This window comes from Salmo trutta, chromosome 20 (genome assembly GCF_901001165.1).
Source record: "Salmo trutta chromosome 20, fSalTru1.1, whole genome shotgun sequence".
Taxonomy (NCBI): domain Eukaryota; kingdom Metazoa; phylum Chordata; class Actinopteri; order Salmoniformes; family Salmonidae; genus Salmo; species Salmo trutta.
Window position 1 is genome coordinate 31,954,485 of NC_042976.1, and position 21,895 is coordinate 31,976,379.

At 42.7% G+C, this 21,895-nt stretch overlaps 1 protein-coding gene across 3 annotated transcripts; it reads left to right on the forward strand.

Moving 5' to 3' along the window:
* The first annotated feature begins 600 nt into the window (after positions 1 to 600).
* On the forward strand, positions 601 to 21,795 carry LOC115155879 (high-affinity lysophosphatidic acid receptor-like). 3 transcript variants are annotated; one of them, XM_029702885.1, is made up of 2 exons: positions 601 to 1,202; positions 19,635 to 21,795. In XM_029702885.1, the coding sequence occupies exon 2, from the start codon at positions 19,762 to 19,764 to the stop codon at positions 20,947 to 20,949; it is 1,188 nt and encodes a 395-aa protein (XP_029558745.1). In that variant the 5' UTR covers positions 601 to 1,202; positions 19,635 to 19,761; the 3' UTR covers positions 20,950 to 21,795. The 3 variants fall into 3 exon arrangements, with proteins under 3 accessions (XP_029558745.1, XP_029558743.1, XP_029558744.1); XM_029702883.1 differs by lacking the exon at positions 601 to 1,202 and adding an exon at positions 18,736 to 18,896; XM_029702884.1 differs by lacking the exon at positions 601 to 1,202 and adding an exon at positions 18,736 to 18,856.
* Positions 21,796 to 21,895: the final 100 nt, after the last annotated feature.

The following is a 21,895-nucleotide window of genomic DNA, read 5'->3' on the forward strand; positions in this document are numbered from 1 at the left end:
GATGTGTTTGATACTTTTCCATTACTTCCATTCCAGCTATTACAAGGAGCCCGTCCTCCTAAAGCTACTCCCACCAGCCTCCTCTGGTAGAAATGTACTCAAAATTTCACTCAATTAAATCTCAAGACGATATAGATTTCTCCATGAACAGGGAGATGGTGATTCAGAACTTTTATACAAAACACATTAAGGGATGCATACTGTGTGTGGAGCTGTTACAATATGAAAACGTGTGTGTGTGTGAGCATGCCGATTTGCAAATGGGAGTGTATCTCCACTGACCTCTTAAAGGCTCCTGGGTGTAAATCCAAATACTAATAAACACTATGACAATACTGCCATCTACTGGAAATAATACAGTTATGGTACATGTCAGTGATATAATGTATGACTATTTCGCAATAGTCTCCTTTATTCCTGTTCTCTCCTCTCCTCCCATGCTCCCCAGATCCACCTGTCTGCCTGCAGATCCGCCTGAGAATTTCACAGTACTGTATGTCTTCCTGTGTGTGTGTGTGTGTGTGTGTGTGTGTGTGACAGGGTACTAATCTCAAGTGAAAAAGACATGAACATGTTCTACACATGGTAGCCGAAGTAGGTAGGCATGTCTAATGAATATGATTGATCTCATGTAGCCTATAGTGTTCTTGAATACATTTAATAGATTGTAGAGGGGATTGATAAGGTGTGTGTAGTCCCAATGTAGCTGCTTTTTCTTTTGACATGTCTTTTGTCCACGTAGACCTATTGACATGTGGGGAGGTCTGTTCATTCTCACTTTATTCAGTCTCGGTTAGCGAACGAGGGTATGTATTATGAAAGATGATCTGCTGTGGAATTCCTTGTCTTCATCGTTGGTAGCATGTCTTCCATAAGTTTTTTTCAATACTAGATGTGCTTGCTAGCTAAATGAATAATAATATTCGGCCAGTCGATGTTCATCTTCAACGCAACACCTTGAAACCAGTGGATCGCTCCGCGCTTCGCGCGTCAGCAGGCGACTAAACAGGTTTTGATTGCTGATTGCGAAAAGCAAAGAGGCTTGGAGTGGATTCTGGATGGAAGGAGACGAGGGAATGGGTTTCTTCCATGGATGGTGTGTCTTCCTATATGTCTTCTATTGATAACAGGCATAGGACATCTGAACAAGCCACCTCAGTCAGACTCATCATCAAGGGAATTGTGACTCGCAGTGATTAAAGGTATTTCATCAGTAATTTATCACAATTTCTAGGTTATATAATTAAGGCGCTCGAAACCATGCGCATTGTTCTAGTCTACTTGCTGAGAATAGAGAGGAATGATGATTATGGTGTAGCCTATTTAGCGAAATGTATGACAAAACAGTCAGTTACATAAGACTGAATGCGGGCCAAATTCTCAATTGCTTGACTAAATAAGTGAATCTTTAATCAGCTATAAAGGTATTGAGAATTTTAAAGATGGAGAAAGAATGGGTTCGCATAATGATAGCATGGCGTTTAAATAGGACATCTCGTTCAGAATGCATTTTAATGGATAGCTTAATATGGTTATGGGGAGGTGAACATATAGCCTACACTCTTAGAAAAAACGGAACCGGAATAGAACCAAGAAGGTTTCTATTGCTTGCTTCATATAAGGCATCCCTAAAGGTTCTATATAGACCCCTTTTGTAAGGTTGGTTCTTTGATCAGAACCCCATTGATTCTTCTTCACTGAACCAAAAGTGGTTCTATATAGAACCCTTGGGTTCAATATAGGGTTCTATATGGAACCAATTTCGATATAGAAAGCATAGAACCCTTTTTGGTTTTATCTCAAACCATTTTTTCTATAAGTGTAGGCCTTCTGTTCAGGTCTGTCTCGGCTCTTACAACATGTCTGACTGGATATCTTCTTTTGGGTGTACTCTCTGTTGTATGGTGAGAAGTTTGCACAACAAAAAGGATGAAACAAAGGTTCTATGCATATTGCATCAATTATTAGATAATCCGTTTTTCAGACATGCTGGTCTCTCTCGCTCACACGCACGCACGCACACATGCGCACACACACACACGCACACACACACACGCACACGCACACGCACACGCACACGCACACGCACACGCACACACACACACACACACACACACACACACACACACACACACACACACACAGTCTTGTATTGCTATCCTTGTGGGGAACAAAACATTTATTCCCATCCAAAATCCTATTTTCCCTAACCCCTAACCCTAAACCTAACCATAACCTTAACCCTTAACTTAACCAAAACCCTAAGCCTAAACTTAACACCAAATCCCTAACCATAAAACTATACCTAACCCTAACGCCTAACCGTAACCCCTAACCCTAACCCTAACCCTAATTGTAACCCTAACCCTAAATCTAACCCCTAAGCCTAAAATAAATAAAAAACACACCCATACACACGCACACACACACACACAAGCACACACACACACGCACACGCACACGCACACGCACACACATACAGCCTCCTTAAAGTTGAACTGACAGCATTTTAGCAACATCAAATCTTATTAAAATCTGTTCATATACAGTGCATTCGGAAAGTATTCAAACCCCTTGACTTTTTCAACATTTTGTTACATTACAGCCTTATTCTAAAATTGATTCAGTTGTTTTTTTCCTCATCAATCTACACACGATACCCCATAATAACAAGCAAAAACTGCAAATTTGTGCAAATGTATATAAAAAAAATTACGGAAATATAACATTTACATAAGTATTCAGACCCTTTACTCAGTACTTTGTTGAAACACCTTTGGCAGCGCTTACAGCCTCGAGTCTTCTTGGATATGATGCTACAAGCATCTTTTTGAGACTTAGATATGGTAATTTTCACATTTAACTTAATAAATTCTTAGAATGTTTGGGAATTACATATACTAAGGTATTTGTAAAAATTCTATAGCAATATAGAGTGGGATAGCGGCTGTGCGTTTGGACAATTAATAGACACTGCAGTAAATACAACCTATTATAAACTGGGTGGTTCAAGCTCTGAATGCTGATTGGCTGACAGCTGTGGTATATCAGATCGTATCCTATGGGAATGAAAAAACATTTATTTTTACCGCTCTAATTAATTTGGTAACCAGTTTATAATTGCAATAAGGCACCTCAGGGGTTTGTGGTATATGGGAAATATACCATGGCTAAGGGCTGTATCCAAGCACTCACGTTGAGTTGTGCATAAGAACAGTCTTTAGCCGTGGTATATGGTCCAGATACCACACCCCCTCGGGCCTTATTGCTTAAATAAACCATCTGTCCTGATAAACCTTCTTAAACTTTTTAAGCTAGTTGGCTATCAAAATTGCACTGATAAATGATGGGGAATGGCCTGCTCCTTCTTCTGCAGCTTGCCTGCCAATGTATGCGTTGTCCCAACCAACCACCCAAGCTGACTCGCTAAACTTGGCTACATTGCTAGTTCGCTACTTCAAGACACAAATGAGAGAACTCATTTTACTTGCCCTAGCAGAGCTGGTTGGGCTGTGTATATGTTGTATAGAGTGTTAGTGACTAACTATTACTTTTTTTGCCTACGTTTACTGATACCGGTCATACAAGCATTTCGCTACACCTGCAATAACATCTGATAAATATGTGTATGTGACCAATACAATTGGATTTGATTTCAGCGAGTCTGGCACATTTGTAAATTCATCAGTTATTCTGCGCTCTGGCACTGAAATCGGAGTAGATAGTTAGCCAGAGTGAATTTGCAAATGCAAGAGATATGCTAACTGGATAACAGTTGTTCAGCATGGCTAGCTATCAAAGCGATTCACATTTCTTGTTAGCTAACCAAATGACACGTGCATCTCTACCTGTGTAGCCACAAAAAAATGATACGAGGGGAAAAAGTCAGTCACTAACCCACTCCTCCAATGACATGACGTCCTCCCAGCAGGTAGCTAGCTAGCTATCTGGCTAACGTTAGGCTCTGTGTTTTTAGCTTGCTACATAAATAGATACACTAGCATATTAGCCACGTTATGACTGACTTGTGATCATTGAAATTGGTAGTTTGATTGTATTGACATTAGTTACATTCGTCTATTTCTGTCCTAAATATTGAGTCATTGAAACTGAAACAGTGCATCCCGAATAGAGGCAGCCAACAATGTACCAGGCCAGCTGTTATTTACCACCTGGTAGCAATGTATTTTTAACTACCAAGAAATGTATTGGTGAATTATATTAATCATGCATTGAACTGCATCCATCTATTCTGCCAACAATGCCTTACTGTACGTCATGGAATGTTGAGCCAAATAGAACCTATTTTTAAAACCTCTTATAAAGTTGGGTTTGTAGCATAAACTGGGAATTTGATATTTTTTACTGATATTATGATTGTCTGTTTGTTTCATATCTGCAAAGTAGTTAAAACGCTGTCAGTTCCACTTTAAGTACACAGCTACTCTCAATCACTGCAGGTCTGTCATCCCAGCAACCATATATTGACCTGATGAAGAAGAGGGCTGTTCTCTTTGTGTTGCCTGAATTGTAATCTGCATTGTCATTGGATAGAGTGCATTGCCGTGGCATAAGTACACCAAACAGTTTTCTGATATCTCATTGGATAGAGTTCATCGATGTGAGTAGCCTACACCAAACAGTGGATGGATAAAAACACAGCCAGATTATATATTTACAACATATTGATTGTGTAGTTGGAACTTCGATGCTCAGACAATCTGTTGATGTAATTAGTGCAGGCAGGGTAGCAGTATAGAGCAAAGCCTAATGTGTATCAGAGGAAATAACAACAAAACAGTGTGTTTTATTGAATCCAATTGATGTCAATGTAGGTATTAACAGGAGAAACATGAGTAAGTGCCAGACTAGGTGACATGACACACCTGTGGCCAGGTCATCTTGAGCATGTAATAATGACACCTGCTGCCGTCAGTCAGTCAGTCAGCCTGTCATATCTGTGTGACATCCTCCTGGTCATACTCTGTGCCATTCCAGGCCCCATGTTGAATACACTGGCACATATGAACTGCACATATAGTTATAAACTTCAGGATCGGTGGGTCCCCTGCGGGACAGTTGTGCTAATGTAGGCTAATGCGATTAGCATGAGGTTGTAAGTAACAAGAACATTTCCCAGGACATAGACATATCTGATATTGGCAGAAAGCTTAAATTCTTGTTAAACTAACTGCACTGTCCAATTTACAGTAGCTATTACAGTGAAATAATACCATGCTATTCTTTGAGGAGAGTGCACAGTTTTGAACATGAGAAGTTATTAATAAACAAATTAGGCACATTTGGGCAGTCGTTATACAACATTTGGAACAGAATGCAATGGTTCATTGGATCAGTCTAAAACTTTGCACATACACTGCTGCCATCTAGAGCTGGATAAATACATTATGGCCTTTCTCTTGCATTTCAAAGATGATGGTACAAAATACATAAAAACAAACGTTTGTTTTTTTCTTTGGATTATCTTTTACCTTTATCTAATGTGTTATATTATCCTACATTCCTTTCACATGTGCACAAACTTCAAAGGTTTTCCTTTCAAATTTAACCAAGAATATGCATATCCTTGCTTCAGGGCCTGAGCTACAGGTAGTTAGATTTGGGTATGTCATTTTAGGCGAAAATTTAAAAAGGGTCTGATCCTTAGAAGGAAAGAAAGAAAGAAAGAAAGAAAGAAAGAAAGAAAGAAGAGAGGAAGGAAGGAAGAAGTACATGTATGCAAACCCTTAAGGAAAAACAACACGATTTCACATGTGAAATTTCCACGTTTTGTAAAATGGAAAAAGTTTAATGCCTGTGTGTTCATGTATGCTGATGATTCAACCCTGTACGCATCAGCAACCACAGCTAATGAAGTCACTGAAACCCTTAGCAAAGAGTTGCAGTCTGTGTTGGAATGGGTAGTAAAAAACAGGTCCTGATCATCTCTAAAATTAATAGCATTGTATTCGGTACAAATCATTGCCTAACTTGGGCTCCCGAGGGGTGCAGCGGTCTAAGGCACTGCATCTCAGTGCTAGAGGTGTCACTACAGACCCTGGTTAGATTCCAGGCTGTATCACACCCGGCCGTGATTGGGAGTTCCATAGGGCAGCGCACAATTGGCCCAGCGTCGTTTAGGGTTTGACGGGGTAGGCCGTCATTGTAAACAAGAATTTGTTCTTAACTGACTTGCCTAGTTAAATAAAGGTTAAATAAAAAATGTTAAAAGTTCTAGAAATCAGCTGAATATGGTAATGAATGGTGTTGCTGTTGAACAACTCGAGGAGACTAAATTACTTGGTGTTACCTTAGATTGGGGTGGCAGGTAACGTAGCGGTTAGAGCGTTGGGCCAGAGTTCGCACTGTTAGGTGATCTAAACTGGGATATGCTTAACATCTCTAGCGTATGTGGGACGAAATCGTCCCACCTACTCAACAGCCAGTGGAATCCCGTGGCGCGATATTCAAATACCTTAGAAATGCTATTACTTCAATTTCTCAAACATATGACTATTTTACAGCATTTTGAAGACAAGACTCTCGTTAATCTAACCACACTGTCCGATTTCAAAAAGGCTTTACAACGAAAGCAAAACATTAGATTATGTCAGCAGAGTACCCAGCCAGAACTAATCAGACACCCATTTTTCAAGCTAGCATATAATGTCACATAAACCCAAACCACAGCTAAATGCAGCACTAACCTTTGATGATCTTCATCAGATGACACTCCTATGACATTATGTTATACAATACATGCATGTTTTGTTCAATTAAGTTCATATTTATATCAAAAACATTAGCATGTGACGTTCAGAACTAGCATACCCGCCGCAAACTTCCGGTGAATTTACTAAATTACTCACGATAAACGTTCACAAGAAACATAACAATTATTTTAAGAATTATAGATACAGAACTCCTTTATGCAATCACTATGTCCGATTTTAAAATAGCTTTTCGGCAAAAGCACATTTTGCAATATTCTGAGTAGATAGCTCGCCATCACGGGCTAGCTATTTTGACACCCACCAAGTTTGGCACTCACCAAACTCAGATTTACTATAAGAAAAATTGGATTACATTTGCTGTTCTTTGTCAGAATGCACTCCCAGGACTTCTACTTCAATAACAAATGTTGCTTTGGTTCAAAATAATCCATAGTTATGTTCAAATATCCTCTGTTTTGTTAGTGCGTTCAAGACACTATCCGAAGGGTGACGAAGGGTGACGCGCCCGACGCGTTTCGTGACAAAAAAATTCTAAATATTCCATTACCGTACTTCGAAGCATGTCAACCGCTGTTTAAAATCAATTTTTATGCGATTTTTCTCGTAAAAAAGCGATAATATTCCGACCGGGAAACCCTGTTTTCGTTCAAAGACTAAAAATCTAAAATGGACTCTTCTCGTGCACGCGCGCCCCTGTCTCATTGTTCTCTGATCGACCACTATCCAAATGCGCTACTGTTTTTCAGCAATGGGCTGAAAAGTCATCATTCAACGTTCTGCCGCCTTCTCCTATGGGAGCCGTAGGAAGTGTCACGTTACAGCAGAGATCCTCAGTTTTCAATAAAGAGAGTGTAGAAGGCCAAGAAATGTTCAGAGAGGGCACTTCCTGTAAGGAATCTTCTCAGGTTTTTGCCTGCCATATGAGTTCTGTTATACTCACAGGCACCATTCAAACAGTTTTAGAAACTTTAGGGTGTTTTCTATCCAAATCAAACAATTATATGCATATTCTAGTTTCTGGGCAGTAGTAATAACCAGATTAAATCGGGTACGTTTTTTATCCGGCCGTGCAAATACTGCCCCCTACCCTAGAGAGGTTAACACCCCGACCGTCCTACAATCTAAGCTAGATGCCCTCAATCTCACACAAATTATCAAGGAACCTACCAGGTACAACACTAAATCCGTAAACATGGCACCCTCATAGATATCATCCTGACCAACTGTGATGTTTAACAGTGAGAACGGCAGAATGGTGAACTTATTACTAAATGAAATGAGAGTTTGACTGTGATAATAGGTTGCTTCTTGTGTAAATATTTTCTGTCTGGATTTGAATGATTTTTATCCGGCCTTGCAAATACTGCCCCCTACCCTAGAGAGGTTAACACCCCGACCGTCCTACAATCTAAGCTAGATGCCCTCAATCTCACACAAATTATCAAGGAACCTACCAGGTACAACACTAAATCCGTAAACATGGCACCCTCATAGATATCATCCTGACCAACTTGCCCTCTAAATAAATACACCTCTGCTGTCTTCAACCAGGATCTCAGCGATCACTGCCTCATTGCCTGCATCCGTAAGGGGTCCGTGGTCAAACGACCACCCCTCATCGCTGTCAAACGCTCCCTAAAACATTTCAGCGAGCAGGCCTTTCTAATCAACCTGGCCTGAGTATCCTGGAAGGATTTTGACCTCATCCCGTCAGTAGAGGATGCCTGGTTATTCTTTAAAAGTGCTTTCCTCACCATCTTAAATAAGCATGCCCCATTCAAAAAATGTAGAACTCAGAAGATATAGCCCTTGGTTCACTCCAGACTTGACTGCCCTTGACCAGCACAAAAATATCCTGTGGTGTATTGTATTAGCTTCGAATAGCCCCCGCGATATGCCACTTTTCAGGGAAGTTAGGAACCAATATACACAGTTAGGAAAGCAAAGACTAGATTTTTCAAACAGAAATTTGCATCCTGTAGCACAAATTCCAAAAAGTTTTGGGAAACAAGGCTAGGAAACAAATCTACGATAATCGATAATTTCAATAAGCATGTTTCTATGGCTGGCCATGCTTTCCAGCTGGCTACCCCTAACCCTGCCAACAACTCTGCACCCCCCGCAGCAACTTGCCCAAGCCCCCCGCTTCTCCTTCACCCAAGTCCAGATAGCTGATGTTCTGAAAGAGCTGCAAAATCTGGACCCCTACAAATCACCTGGGCTAGACAATCTGGACCCTCTGTTTCAAAAATTTTCTGCCGCAATTCTTGCAACCCCTATTACTAACCTGTTCAACCTCTCTTTCGTATCGTCTGAGAGATTGTCCCTAAAGATTGGAAAGCTGCCGCGGTCATCCCCCTCTTCAAAGGAGGAGACACTCTAGACCCAAACTGTTACAGACCTATATCCATCCTGCCCTGCCTTTCTAAAGTCTTCGAAAGCCAAGTTAGCAAACAGATCACCAACCATTTTGAATCCCACCGTACCTTCTCCGCTATGCAATCTGGTTTCTGAGCTGGTCATGGGTGCACCTCAGCCACGCTCAAGGTCCAAATGATATCATAACCGCCATCGATAAAATACAGTACTGTGCAGCTGTCTTCATCGACCTGGCCAAGGCTTTCGACTCTGTCAATCACTGCATTCTTATTGGCAGACTCAATAGCCTTGGTTTCTCAAATGACTGCCTCGCCTGGTTCACCAACTACTTCTCAGATAGAGTTCAGTGTGTCAAATCGGAGGGCCTGTTGTCTGGACCTCTGGCAGTCTCTAAGGGGGTGCTACAGGGCTCAATTCTCGGGCCGAGTCTTTTCTCTGTATACATCAATGATGTTGCTCTTGCTGCTGGGGATTCTTTGATCCACCTCTACACAGACGACACCATTATGTATACATCTGGCCCTTCTTTGGACACTGTGTTAACTTGTTATGGATAGGGGGTAGTATTTTCACGGCTGGATAAAAAAATGTACCCGATTGAATCTGGTTATTACTCCTGCCCAGAAACTAGAATATGCATATAATTAGTAGCTTTGGATAGAAAACACTCCAAAGTTTCTAAAACTGTTTGAATGGTGTCTGTGAGTATAACAGAACTCAAATGGCAGGCCAAAACCTGAGAAGATTCTGTACAGGAAGTACCCTGTCTGACCATTTCTTGGCCTTATTTGTCATCTCTATCCAAAACAGAGGATCTCTGCTGTAACGTGACACTTTCTAAGGCTCCCATAGGCTCTCAGAAGGCGCCAGAACGTTGAATGATGACTCTGCAGTCTCTGGCTGAAAAACAGTAGCGCATTTGGATAGTGGTCGATCTGAGAACAATGAGACGGATGTGCGCGTGCACGTGAAGAGGCCATTTTACACTTTCAGTCTTTGAACGAAAACAACGACTCCCGGTCGGAATATTATCACTTTCTTACGAGAAAAATCGCATAAAAATTGATTTTAAACAGCGTTTAACATGCTTCGAAGTACGGTAATGGAATATTTTGAATTTTTTTGTCACGATACGCATCCGCGCGTCACCCTTCGTTACCCTTTGGAATGTGTCTTGAACGCACGAACAAAACGCCGCTATTTGGATATAACTATGGATTATTTGGAACCAAACCAACATTTGTTGTTGAAGTAGAAGTCCTGGGAGTGCATTCTGACGAAGAACAGCAAAGGTAATCCAATTTTTCTTATAGTAAATCTGAGTTTGGTGAGTACCAAACTTGGTGGGTGTCAAAATAGCTAGCCTGTGATGGCCGGGCTATCTACTCAGAATATTGCAAAATGTGCTTTCACCGAAAAGCTATTTTAACTAACCTCCAGACGAGCTTCAATGCCCTACAACTCTCCTTCCGTGGCCTCCAACTGCTCTTAAATGCTAGTAAAACTAAATGCATGTTCTTCAACCGATCGCTGCCCACACCTACCCACCTGTCCAGCATCACGACTCTGGTCGGTTCTAACTTAGAATATGTGGATATCTACAAATACCTAGGTGTCTGGTTAGACTGTAAACTCTCCTTCCAGACTCACATTAAGCATCTCCAATTTCAAAATGAAATCTAGAATCAGCTTCCTATTTTGCAACAAAGCCTCCTTCACTCATGCTGCTAAACATACCCTCGTAAAACTGACTATCCTACCGTTCCTTGACTTTGGCGATGTCATTTGCAAAATAGCCTCCAACACTCTACTCAGCAAATTGGATGTAGTCTATCACAGTGCCATCCGTTTTGTCACCAAAGCCCCATATACTACCCACCACTGTGACCTGTATGCTCTCGTTGGCTGGCCCTTGCTTCATATTCGTTGCCAAACCCACTGGCTTCAGGTCTTCTATAAGTCTTTTCTAGGCTAAGCCCCGCCTTATCTCAGCTTACTGGTCACCATAGCAACACCCACCTGTAGCACACGTTCCAGCAGGTATATTTCACTTGTCATCCCCAAAGCCAACACCTCCTTTGTCTGCCTTTCCTTACAGTTCTCTGCTGCCAATGACTGGAACAAATTGCAAAAATCACTGAAGCTGGAGACTCATATCTCCCTCACTAACTTTAAGCATCAGCTGTCAGAGCAGCTTACCGATCACTGCACCTGTACACAGCCAATCTGTAAATAGCACACCCAACTACCTCATTCCCATATTGTTATTTATTTTTGCTCTTTTGCACCCCAGTATCTCTACTTGCACATCATCATCTGCACATCTATCACTCCAGTGTTAATGCTAAATTGTAATTATTTCGCCACTATGGCCTATTTATTGCCTTACCTCCCTAATCTTACTACATTTGCACACACTGTATATAGATGTTTCTATTGTGTTATTGACTGTACTTTTGTTTATCCCATGTGTAACTCTGTGTTGTTGTTTTTGTCGCACCGCTTTGCTGTTTCTTGGCCAGGTTGCAGTTGTAAATGAGAACATGTTCTCAACTGGCCTACCAGGTTAAATAAAGGTGAAATAAAAATAGATAAAAAATAAATGGAAGGTTGCTTGATTGAATCCCCGAGCTGACAAGGTAAAAATCTGTCATTCTGCTCCTGAACAAGGCAGTTAACCCACTGTTCCCCGGTTGGCCGTCATTATAAATAAGAATTTGTTCTTGACTGACTTGCCTAGTTAAATAAAGGTTAAACACATTTTTTTGAAACTGTCATTGTAAAAACATCTGGTTGCAAAGATGGGGAGAGCTCTGTCTGTGATAAAGAGATGCTCTGCTTTTTTTTTACACCACACTCCACAAAGCAAGTCCTGCAGGCTCTAGTTTTATCTTATCTTGATTATTGTCAAGTCATATGGTCAAGTGCTGCAAAGAAGCATCTAGTTAAGCTGCAGCTGGCCAAGAACAGTGGCATGTTTTACCCTTCATTGTAATCAATGGGCTAATATCAATACTATGCATGCCAGTCTCTCTTGGCTAAGAGTTGAGGAAAGACTAACTGCATCACTTCTTGTGTTTGTAAGAAACATTGTGTTGGAAATTCCAAATTGTTTGCATAGTCCACTTACACACAGCACTGAGACACACACTTACCCAACCTGACATGCCACCAGTTTTTCTCTCTGAGTCCCCAGGTCCAGAACAAATTCAAGGATACGTACAGTATTATACAAAGCCATGATTGCATGGACCTCCCTTCCATCTTATATTACGCAAGTGAACAGCAAACCTGGGTTAAAAAAACTAAGCAACACCTCACGGCACAATGACTCTTCCCAATTTGCCCTAATTGTTGTGTATATACTGACATGTATGTGTACCTATCACGTTTCAAGGTCTGACCCAGATGCAGACAACATCGAATTAACAACAGTTTAATAATCCAACAGGGGCAGGCAAAAGACAGGTCAAGGACAGGCAGGGGTCAATCCAGATAGGTGGGGCAAAGGTACCTGACTACAGGCAGGCTCAGGGTCAGGGTAGGCAGAGGTCAGTAATCCAGATACGTGGGGCAAAGGTACAGGACGGCAGGCAGGCTCAGGGCAGGCAGAAAAGGTCAAACCGGGAAAACTAGAGAACAGGAACAATCACGAGACAGGAACAATCACGAGACAGGAACAATCACGAGGCAGGAACAATGACGAGGCAGGAACAATCACGAGACAGGAACAATGACGAGGCAGGAACAATCACGAGACAGGAACAATCACGAGGCAGGAACAATCACGAGGCAGGAACAATCACGAGACAGGAACAATCACGAGGCAGGAACAATCACGAGGCAGGAACAATCACGAGACAGGAACAATCACGAGGCAGGAACAATCACGAGACAGGAACAATCACGAGACAGGAACAATCACGAGACAGGAACAATCACGAGGCAGGAACAATCACGAGGCAGGAACAATCACGAGACAGGAACAATCACGAGACAGGAACAATCACGAGACAGGAACAATCACGAGGCAGGAACAATCACGAGACAGGAACAATGACGAGGCAGGAACAATCACGAGACAGGAACAATCACGAGGCAGGAACAATCACGAGGCAGGAACAATCACGAGACAGGAACAATCACGAGGCAGGAACAATCACGAGGCAGGAACAATCACGAGACAGGAACAATCACGAGGCAGGAACAATCACGAGGCAGGAACAATCACGAGGCAGGAACAATCACGAGACAGGAACAATCACGAGGCAGGAACAATCACGAGGCAGGAACAATCACGAGACAGGAACAATCACGAGGCAGGAACAATCACGAGACAGGAACAATCACGAGGCAGGAACAATCACGAGACAGGAACAATCACGAGGCAGGAACAATCACGAGGCAGGAACAATCACGAGACAGGAACAATCACGAGGCAGGAACAATCACGAGACAGGAACAATCACGAGGCAGGAACAATCACGAGGCAGGAACAGAGGGAAAACCACTGGTAGGCTTAACGAAACAAAGCAAACTGGCAACAGACAAACCGAGAACAAAGGTATAAATACACAGGGGATAATGGGGAAGATGGGCGACACCTGGAGGGGGGTGGAGACAATCACAAAGACCGGTGAAACAGATCAGGGTGTGACAGTACCTGTAAGATGCACGCGCACACACACACACACACACACACACACACACACACACACACACACACACACACACACACACACACACACACACACACACACACTCTACATGTTAGTGTTTATAAATTGTCAAGTCTTTTGTCTGTAATGTCTTTTTTGTTTTACTTGTTGTGTGTATGACATGTACTGACATGTATGTGTAACTGATAGATGCACTTGTGATGATCCACTTGTGATGATTTAGTTGATAACTTCAATAGCAAATTAAGGGCAACCATTGATGCCTTAGCTCCAGTAAAGGCCACACCCTTGGATGAGTGAGGAAACTAATAAATGTTTCCATTCTGCAAAAAAGCAGAATGGAAGTGGAGAAAGTCAAAGTTGCAGGTCCATTATGATATTATGAGAGAGCAACTTGGCATATATAACAAGGCAATTAGAATTGCCAGGCGGGCTCATTTTTCTAACTTGATCACTAATAACCAGAATAATTTCAGAGTGCTCTTCTTAACCGTTGATGTCCTGATAAATCCTACCCAAGCAAACCTATGTGAACTTTTCTCCACATCGAAATGTGATGAGTTTGCTGCATATTTTAGAGATAAGATAACAAACATTAGGCTGGGTATCAGTCAAGCAAGACCTGATAAGAAGTTTGATGATATGTGCCCTAGCCTACCAAGCAAAGGAAAGTGGTATCACAACTTCTCAATCATGTCCCCACCACCTTCAAAAAAGTGTTTAATTGCGTATCTGAAGAAGTGCAAGCTACTGTTAATCACGCCCTGTTCACAGATACTTTCCCCACTGCACTAAAAACTGCTATACCCCTTCTCAAGAAAAGTAATCTAGATCCTTCAGCTCTTGACAATTGTTGTTGAATCTCCAACCTTACATTCTTAAGCAAAATTCTGGAGAAATTGGTTTTCTAACAGCTCAATTATTTTTTAAGTGCCAACTGTATTTAAAACAAAAATCGAATCTTCTTTCTGGGCCCACCACAGCACAGAGACAGCCTTAGTTAAAGTGGTAAATGATCTTAGAGCCAACACAGATGCCAAACAGCTCTCTGTTGTTGTACTCTTTTAAGTGCTGCAGTCGACATTGTTGACCATGATGTTCTTCTGGACAGACTGGAGAGGTGGGTTGACCACTCCGGTCCAGTTCTTAATTGATTTATGATGTATTTAACCGGTCGAGAGTTTTTTGTCACCCTTGGTGAACATACAGCGCATTAGGAAAGTATACACAATAGCCCATATTTTTATTTTTGCAAATGTATAACAAATAAAAAACAAAAATATTATATTTACAAGTATTTTGACCCTATACTCAGTACTTTGTTGAAGCACAATTGGCATTGATTACAGCCTCGAGTCTTCTTGAGTATGACGCTACAAGCTTGGCACACCTGTATTTGGGGAGTTTCTCCCATTCTTCTCTGCAGATCCTCTCAAACATTGTTAGGTTGCTGCGCAGCTATTTTCATGTCTCTCCAGAGATGTTCGATCGGGTTCAAGTCCAGGCTCTGGCTGGGCCACTCAAGGACATTCAGAGACTTGTCCCGAAGCCACTTCTGCGTTGTCTTGACTATGTGCATAGGGTCATTGTACTGTTGGAAGGTGAACCTTCGCCCCAGTCTGAAGTCCTGAGCGCTCTGGAGCAGGTTTTCATCAAGGATCTCTTTCTTCTTTGCTCCTTTCATCTTTCCCTCGATCCTGACTAGTCTCCCAGTCCCTGCCACTGAAAAACATCCCCACAGCATGATGCTGCCAAAGCATGCTTCACTGTAGGGATGGTATTGGCCAAGTGATGAGTGGTGCCTGGTTTGCTCCAGATGTGACGCTTGGCATTCAGGCCAAAGAGTTCAGTATTGCTTTCATCAGACCAGAGAATCTTGCTTCTCATGGTCTGAGAGTTCTTTAGGTGCCTTTTGACAAACTCCAAGCGAGCTGTCATGTGCCTTTTACTGACGAGTTTCTTCTGTCTGGCCCCTCTACCATAAAGGCCTGATTGGTGGAGTGCGGCAGAGATGGTTGTCCTTCTGGAAGGTTCTCCCATCTCAACAGAGGAACACTGGAGCTCTGTCAGAGTCACCATCAGGTTCTTGGTCACCTCCCTGACCAAGGCCCTTCTCCCCCGATTGCTCAGTTTGGCTGGGCGGCCAGCTCTAGGAAGAGTCTTGGTGGTTTCAAACTTCTTCAATTTAATAATGATGGAGACTACTGTGTTCTTGGGGACCTTCAATGCTGCAGAAATGTTGTGGTACTCTTCCCCAGATCTGTGCCTTGACACTATCCTGTCTCGGAACTCTACAGACAATTCCTTCGACCTCATGGCTTTGGTTTTTGCTCTGACAGGCTGTCAACTGTGGGACCTTATATAGACAAGTGTGTGCCTTCCCAAACCATGTACAATCAATTGAATTTATCACAGGTGGACTTCAAACAAGTTGTAGAAACATCTCAAGGATGATCAATGGAAACAGGATGAACATGAGCTCAATTTCGAGACTCATAGCAAAGGGTCTGAATTCTTATGTAAATAAGGTATTTCTGTTAATTATTTGTAATAAATTTGAAAACAATTCTAAAAACCTTTTATCACTTTGTCGTTATAGGGTATTGTGTGTAGATTGATGAGGATTTTTTTTTATTTAATCCATTTTTGAATATGGCTGCAACATAACAAAACATTGAAAAGTGAAGGAGTCTGAATGCTTTCCGAATGCACTTTATCTTAGAGAAAATACATATCACATGTGGCTTTCCACAAGGTTCAATTTGGGTCCGGTACATGGCAGCATTATCAGAAAGCACAGTATAGATTTTCGCTGCTGCACAGACGATACACGACTTTACATTTCTGTGTCACCAGAGGATTTTAGCTCCACAGATAAATTATTAGACTGTATTAGTGATTTAAATAGTTGGATGGCTCACAACTCCTCCAGCTAAATCAAGACAAGAGAAAATGTGGCCGCACATAATAATTCACAGGCAACAAAGATAAAACACCAGGTAAAAAACCTAGGTGTCATTTTAGATGACACCTTGACTACTGTAATGCTCTCCTGTCTGGTCTAACCAAAAAAGCCATTGGTCAACTGCCAAACATACACAATGCTACTGCACAGGTACTGACAAAGACCAGATGGAGAGCACACATTACACTGGCTTTAACAGTTTACAGTTTAGTCATTTAGCAGATGCTCTTATCCAGAGCAACTTACAGTAGTGAATACATACATTTCATTTTCATTTCATGCATTTTTTTTGTACTGGCCCCCCGTGGGAATCAAACCCACAACCCTGGCGTTGCACACACCATGCTCTACCAACTGAGCCACAGGGAAGGTCTCTGCACTGGCTGCCTGTGAGTTTTACAATTAATTTAAAGATAATTGTATTGGTTTTTAAATCAATCCATGATTGTGCACCCCAATACATGTCAGACATGCTTTTAAGTTATGTACCCAGTAGGTCCCTCAGGTCCTCTGGCACTGGCCTTTTAACTATCCCAAAGCCTAGGACTAAGAGGCATGGAGAGGCATAGCCTGCCAGAGAACTTGAGCAGGGCTGAAACTGTGGACATTTTTAAAGAGAACTTAAAACACACCTTTTCAGCTTTGCTTTTCTTTAGGGTGCTTTTTAGCCGCTCAGTTTTTGTTATTCTTTAGTTTTTTTATCCTGTTATGTTTGTTGTGTAGTAAATATTTAAGTTTTCATTTTAATTGTTTTTATATATCTTTTCCCTGTAAAGCACATTGTGTTGCATTCCATGTCTGAAATTTGCTGTATAAATAAAGCTTGATTTGATTTGATTTGGTCACTTCAAGACTTGTTCATTGTATACTTGTTAAATCTAATACATTTAGCACTTTATATAATTTTTGCTCTCTATGTAATTGTATCTGTTCAAGCTGTTTGGATTGTTGATTGCTGTAACACGGGGCACCATTGAAAAAGAGACCATGGTCTCAATTGGGATTCCCTGTATAAATAAAGTTTAAATACAAATATCTAAAGTAGCACCTTTTCATCTCGGAACAGATTAAGTGCTCTTGAGGCGTGTAATCAACTGTGAGAATGCACTGCCGTCTCGCTCTCTCTCTATCCCCTCTCTCTCTCCGTCTTTCTTTCATCTCTCTGTTATATTGCCATATTTATTCTCTCCATCGGGCCACTTGCGGGCATTTAGCAGTGGGTGGATTTCATCCAACAAGAGATGGAGGGACGGTGAAATGGGGGAGGGCAGCCTGGTAGCAGAAAAGCTATGTTTCTTCAGAACGGGCTCTACTCATTCCTGTCACATGTATTTATACCAGAGAGTCATTTCACTCCGGCACTGGAGGAAATAGACTAGTAAGTAAGTGTTGAAGTGATGGTTTGATATTTGGATTGTTCCACAAATAAGGTGCAAGAAAACTAAAAGCTTATTTACCTAACTCAGTGGAGACCAAAGGGATTTCCAGAGTTAGACACCTCTGAGACCGAGTGTGTATGTGAGTCGCAACAGCCCCTCTCACACACAGACAATGTAATGTCACAGACATTTTCAGGTAACAGAAGGGATGGGGCGGGGCCCTTGTTGCTGTGGAACTGATGACCTGTTTGCCTCAGTAACAGTCAGTTACACTTTCGATGCAAGGTCTTGTACGAGAATCCAAAGCCATTTTTCAAGGAATAGTTCATATAGAAGTTTCCTTTGTAAAACTTGAGGCTGTGATATGTTCACACACACACACTTACTCACACACACACACACACACACACACACACACACACACACACACACACACACACACACACACACACACACACACACACACACACACACACACACACACACACACACACACCCTAACAAAATGTGACCTCCATATTAATTGGTTGATGAGATCCATAATGTTGATACAGTGATCCTGTCTTCCAGGTTGTCACCTTCCTGTCTGAGAGCTGCGTAGCTGTTGAGAAGGGCTCCGTGAAACAGGGTACATTTAAGGGGGAAAGGAACCACTTGGTGCATCATGGAGTGCTGAAAACCAGAGTATTCTCCAACCCAGTCCTCCACACCACCCCCAGAGTGAGAGAAACTGTTGAAACCATAGCAACAGTCGTGTCCTGTGAGTGAGCTCTTTTGAAGATGCCACACTTTCATCTGGATTACATTCTGTAGTGGAGCTGCACCAGCAGATGAGATTTTGTTGCATTGTGTTAACCAGAGAACAGACTCTAGCTGAGTCTCTGTGACAAACTGATGAGCCATACCCTCGCTCCTAGCCAATCACTAGCTTCATTCCTGATTGTGTGGGATTCCCCAATATAGAAAACAACAACAACTCTGACAATGCTACAAGTATGGACTTAAGTTATAAAATCAAATAAAATTGTATTTGTCACATGCTTCATAGACAACAGGTGTAGACTAACAGTGAAATGCTTACTTACGGGTTCATTTCCAATAATCCAGATAAGATAAAAAATGTAATAAAAATAGTGACTTGAGGAATAAATACAGAGTGAATAACAAATAAAAATAAAGAGTAAAAATGACAGTTATATTTAGGGAGTATAAAATAACAAGACTATATACGGGGAGTACCAGTGCCGAGTTGATGTGCAGGGGTACAAGGTATTTGTCCACAGCCCATAGCACTACTATTAATTCACATTGGACAAGACCATAGCGAACGTCGGCTGTGCGCAGTAGATCACCTGCTGGGTGTCGATGAACAGTGGCTATTCAACAAGTCGGTGCAGTCTGTTTTGTTCTTAAGGAACTATATTGCACTCAAATGTTTCTGGTATGCAGGAATTGTTTCTACATGTTTCTTACGTGTTTCATTTTGCTCCTGTTTCAGACCTTGCCATGAATGAGGAGACCAGGACTTGTGACTGACCGAGGAAGCTCTGACAACAACACCTCAGATGAAAGAACAATGATGCTTATCCAGGGTCTGACTGACTGGTAGACTGGTAACCATTGCCATGGCGTTTTGCAACGGCAGCCTGCTGGCTAGGTGTGCCCCCCTGATGGAGCCGGATGAGGAGGAAGGGGTGGTGATTTCACCACCGCCGTCGCCGCCAGGGGTTGGGGCTACTAGTCCCCTCATGCCTGTCACCCTGCGTGTGATGCTGGCCGCCATCATGATCTTCATGATCACCATTGGTTTCCTGGGCAACGCTATCGTCTGTCTGATTGTCTACCAGAAGCCCGCCATGCGTTCCGCCATCAACCTGCTCCTCGCCACACTGGCATTCTCTGACATCATGCTCTCGCTGCTCTGCATGCCCTTCACTGCCGTTACCATGGTTACGGCCGACTGGCACTTCGGGGGAGGGTTCTGCCGTGCTTCCGTTATGCTCTACTGGCTCTTCGTCCTGGAAGGCGTGTACATCCTCCTCATCATCAGCGTAGACCGCTTTCTAATCATCGTTCAGAGGCAGGATAAGCTGACGCCGCACCGCGCCAAGCTGCTCATTGTCGCTTCCTGGGCGCTGTCCCTCTGCGTGGCACTCCCGTCTGTGATCGGCTGGCGGGCGGGCACGGTGGGTGTGATGGGCATTGGGGAGGCCTGGGCGCCACAGTGCGTGCTGGGCTACAGTGAGTCGCTGTCCGATCGTAGCTACACGGTGCTGCTGGTTGTGGCTGTGTTCTTTGTGCCGTTCGGCATCATGCTCTACTCCTACCTGTGCATCCTCAACACGGTGCGCCGCAACGCCCTACGCATCCACAACCACACCTATGACCAGGCCAGCCTTCCGGCCCTCAACCAGGTCAGCAAGCTGGGCCTTACCGGCCTGCAACGGCCTCCCCAGGTCAATGTGGACATGAGCTTCAAGACCCGTGCCTTCACCACCATCCTCATCCTCTTCATCGGCTTCTCTGTGTGCTGGCTACCCCACACCGTTGTCAGTCTGCTGGCCGTGTTCAGCCAAAGGTTCTACTTCAGCCCGGCTTTTTACCCGGTCAGTGTGGGGGCACTTTGGCTCAGCTACCTGAAGACAGTGTTTAACCCCGTCATCTACTGCTGGAGGATCAGGAAGTTCCGGGAGGCGTGTCTGGAATTTATGCCCAAGAGCTGCAGGCTGTGTCCCAGGTTACCGGGCCGGAGCCGCAGGAGGGTGAGGCCCAGTAACATCTACGTGTGCAGCGAGATCCAGTCGGCTGTGTGAGGAACTAACACTCCCTTTGAGAACACTTTCTGATAACAGTGTAAAGCAGTGTTCACCAACCCTGGTCTTGAAGAGCAAAAGGGTGCTCCACTGGTGTGAAGGACATGCTATACCTGCTATATGATTTGTTAAGACATCAACATGTCAGCAGCATAGACAGCTTGCTGCTGAAACATTGCTGTCTTCTGATTTTTTGGGGGCATCTGAGTAAGAGCAATCAGGACAGTACATTCTTGTGTTTTGTCTAAAGTGCTGTGGACACTGGACAGCCGTGAACAGAAGAACCCTCTGTCTTTTTTTGACTGTCTTTTTATGCCTTCTCCGAAAAAGACATGAAGAGAGTAAAAAAACCAGGAACAGAGTTTTCTATTGAACCATTTCCCTGGTGTATAATTGGCTGAGTACTGTTGGTGATCGTTTACCCAGGTGGCTCTTTTATATGTCTGATACTGAAAGTAAATGAAAAGGTTGGATAAAACTTGCAATGAAATGTTGATCAATATAAAAACGGTTGTTTCAGTGAATTAATAATCGATTTAATGAATTAACTAACAAACCAATGAACACGTGTGTTGACATCAACTATGCAGATGAAGCATATAGCCTGAGTATAAATGAAAGATATCAAATCATGGAAACACAGTTGTAACTGTTGTATGTTGTGTACATACACTGTAATAGCATTGTACCTTCCTAATACTGGAACAAAAATATTGTCTGTTTGGCATGCTGGTTGACAAAGGTTGAAGCTGTTGTCGAACACAGACCGTGTTAAGCAGTCCCCTGCCTCTACAATGTCAATGGTTGTGTTGCTGGGATACTAAAGACCTCTACTGATTGTAGGTTGCGGAGTGTATTTATGTGTGTGAAACCCGTATCTGACCCATATCTTCCATGGCAGAACACACAGTCTGTGCTGTATGTAATTAATCTCCATCTGTACAGT

Coding starts and splice junctions, on each gene's coding strand:
- LOC115155879 (XM_029702885.1), top strand. CDS start 19,762: ATGGCGTTTTGCAACGGCAGCCTGCTGGCTAGGTGTGCCCCCCTGATG.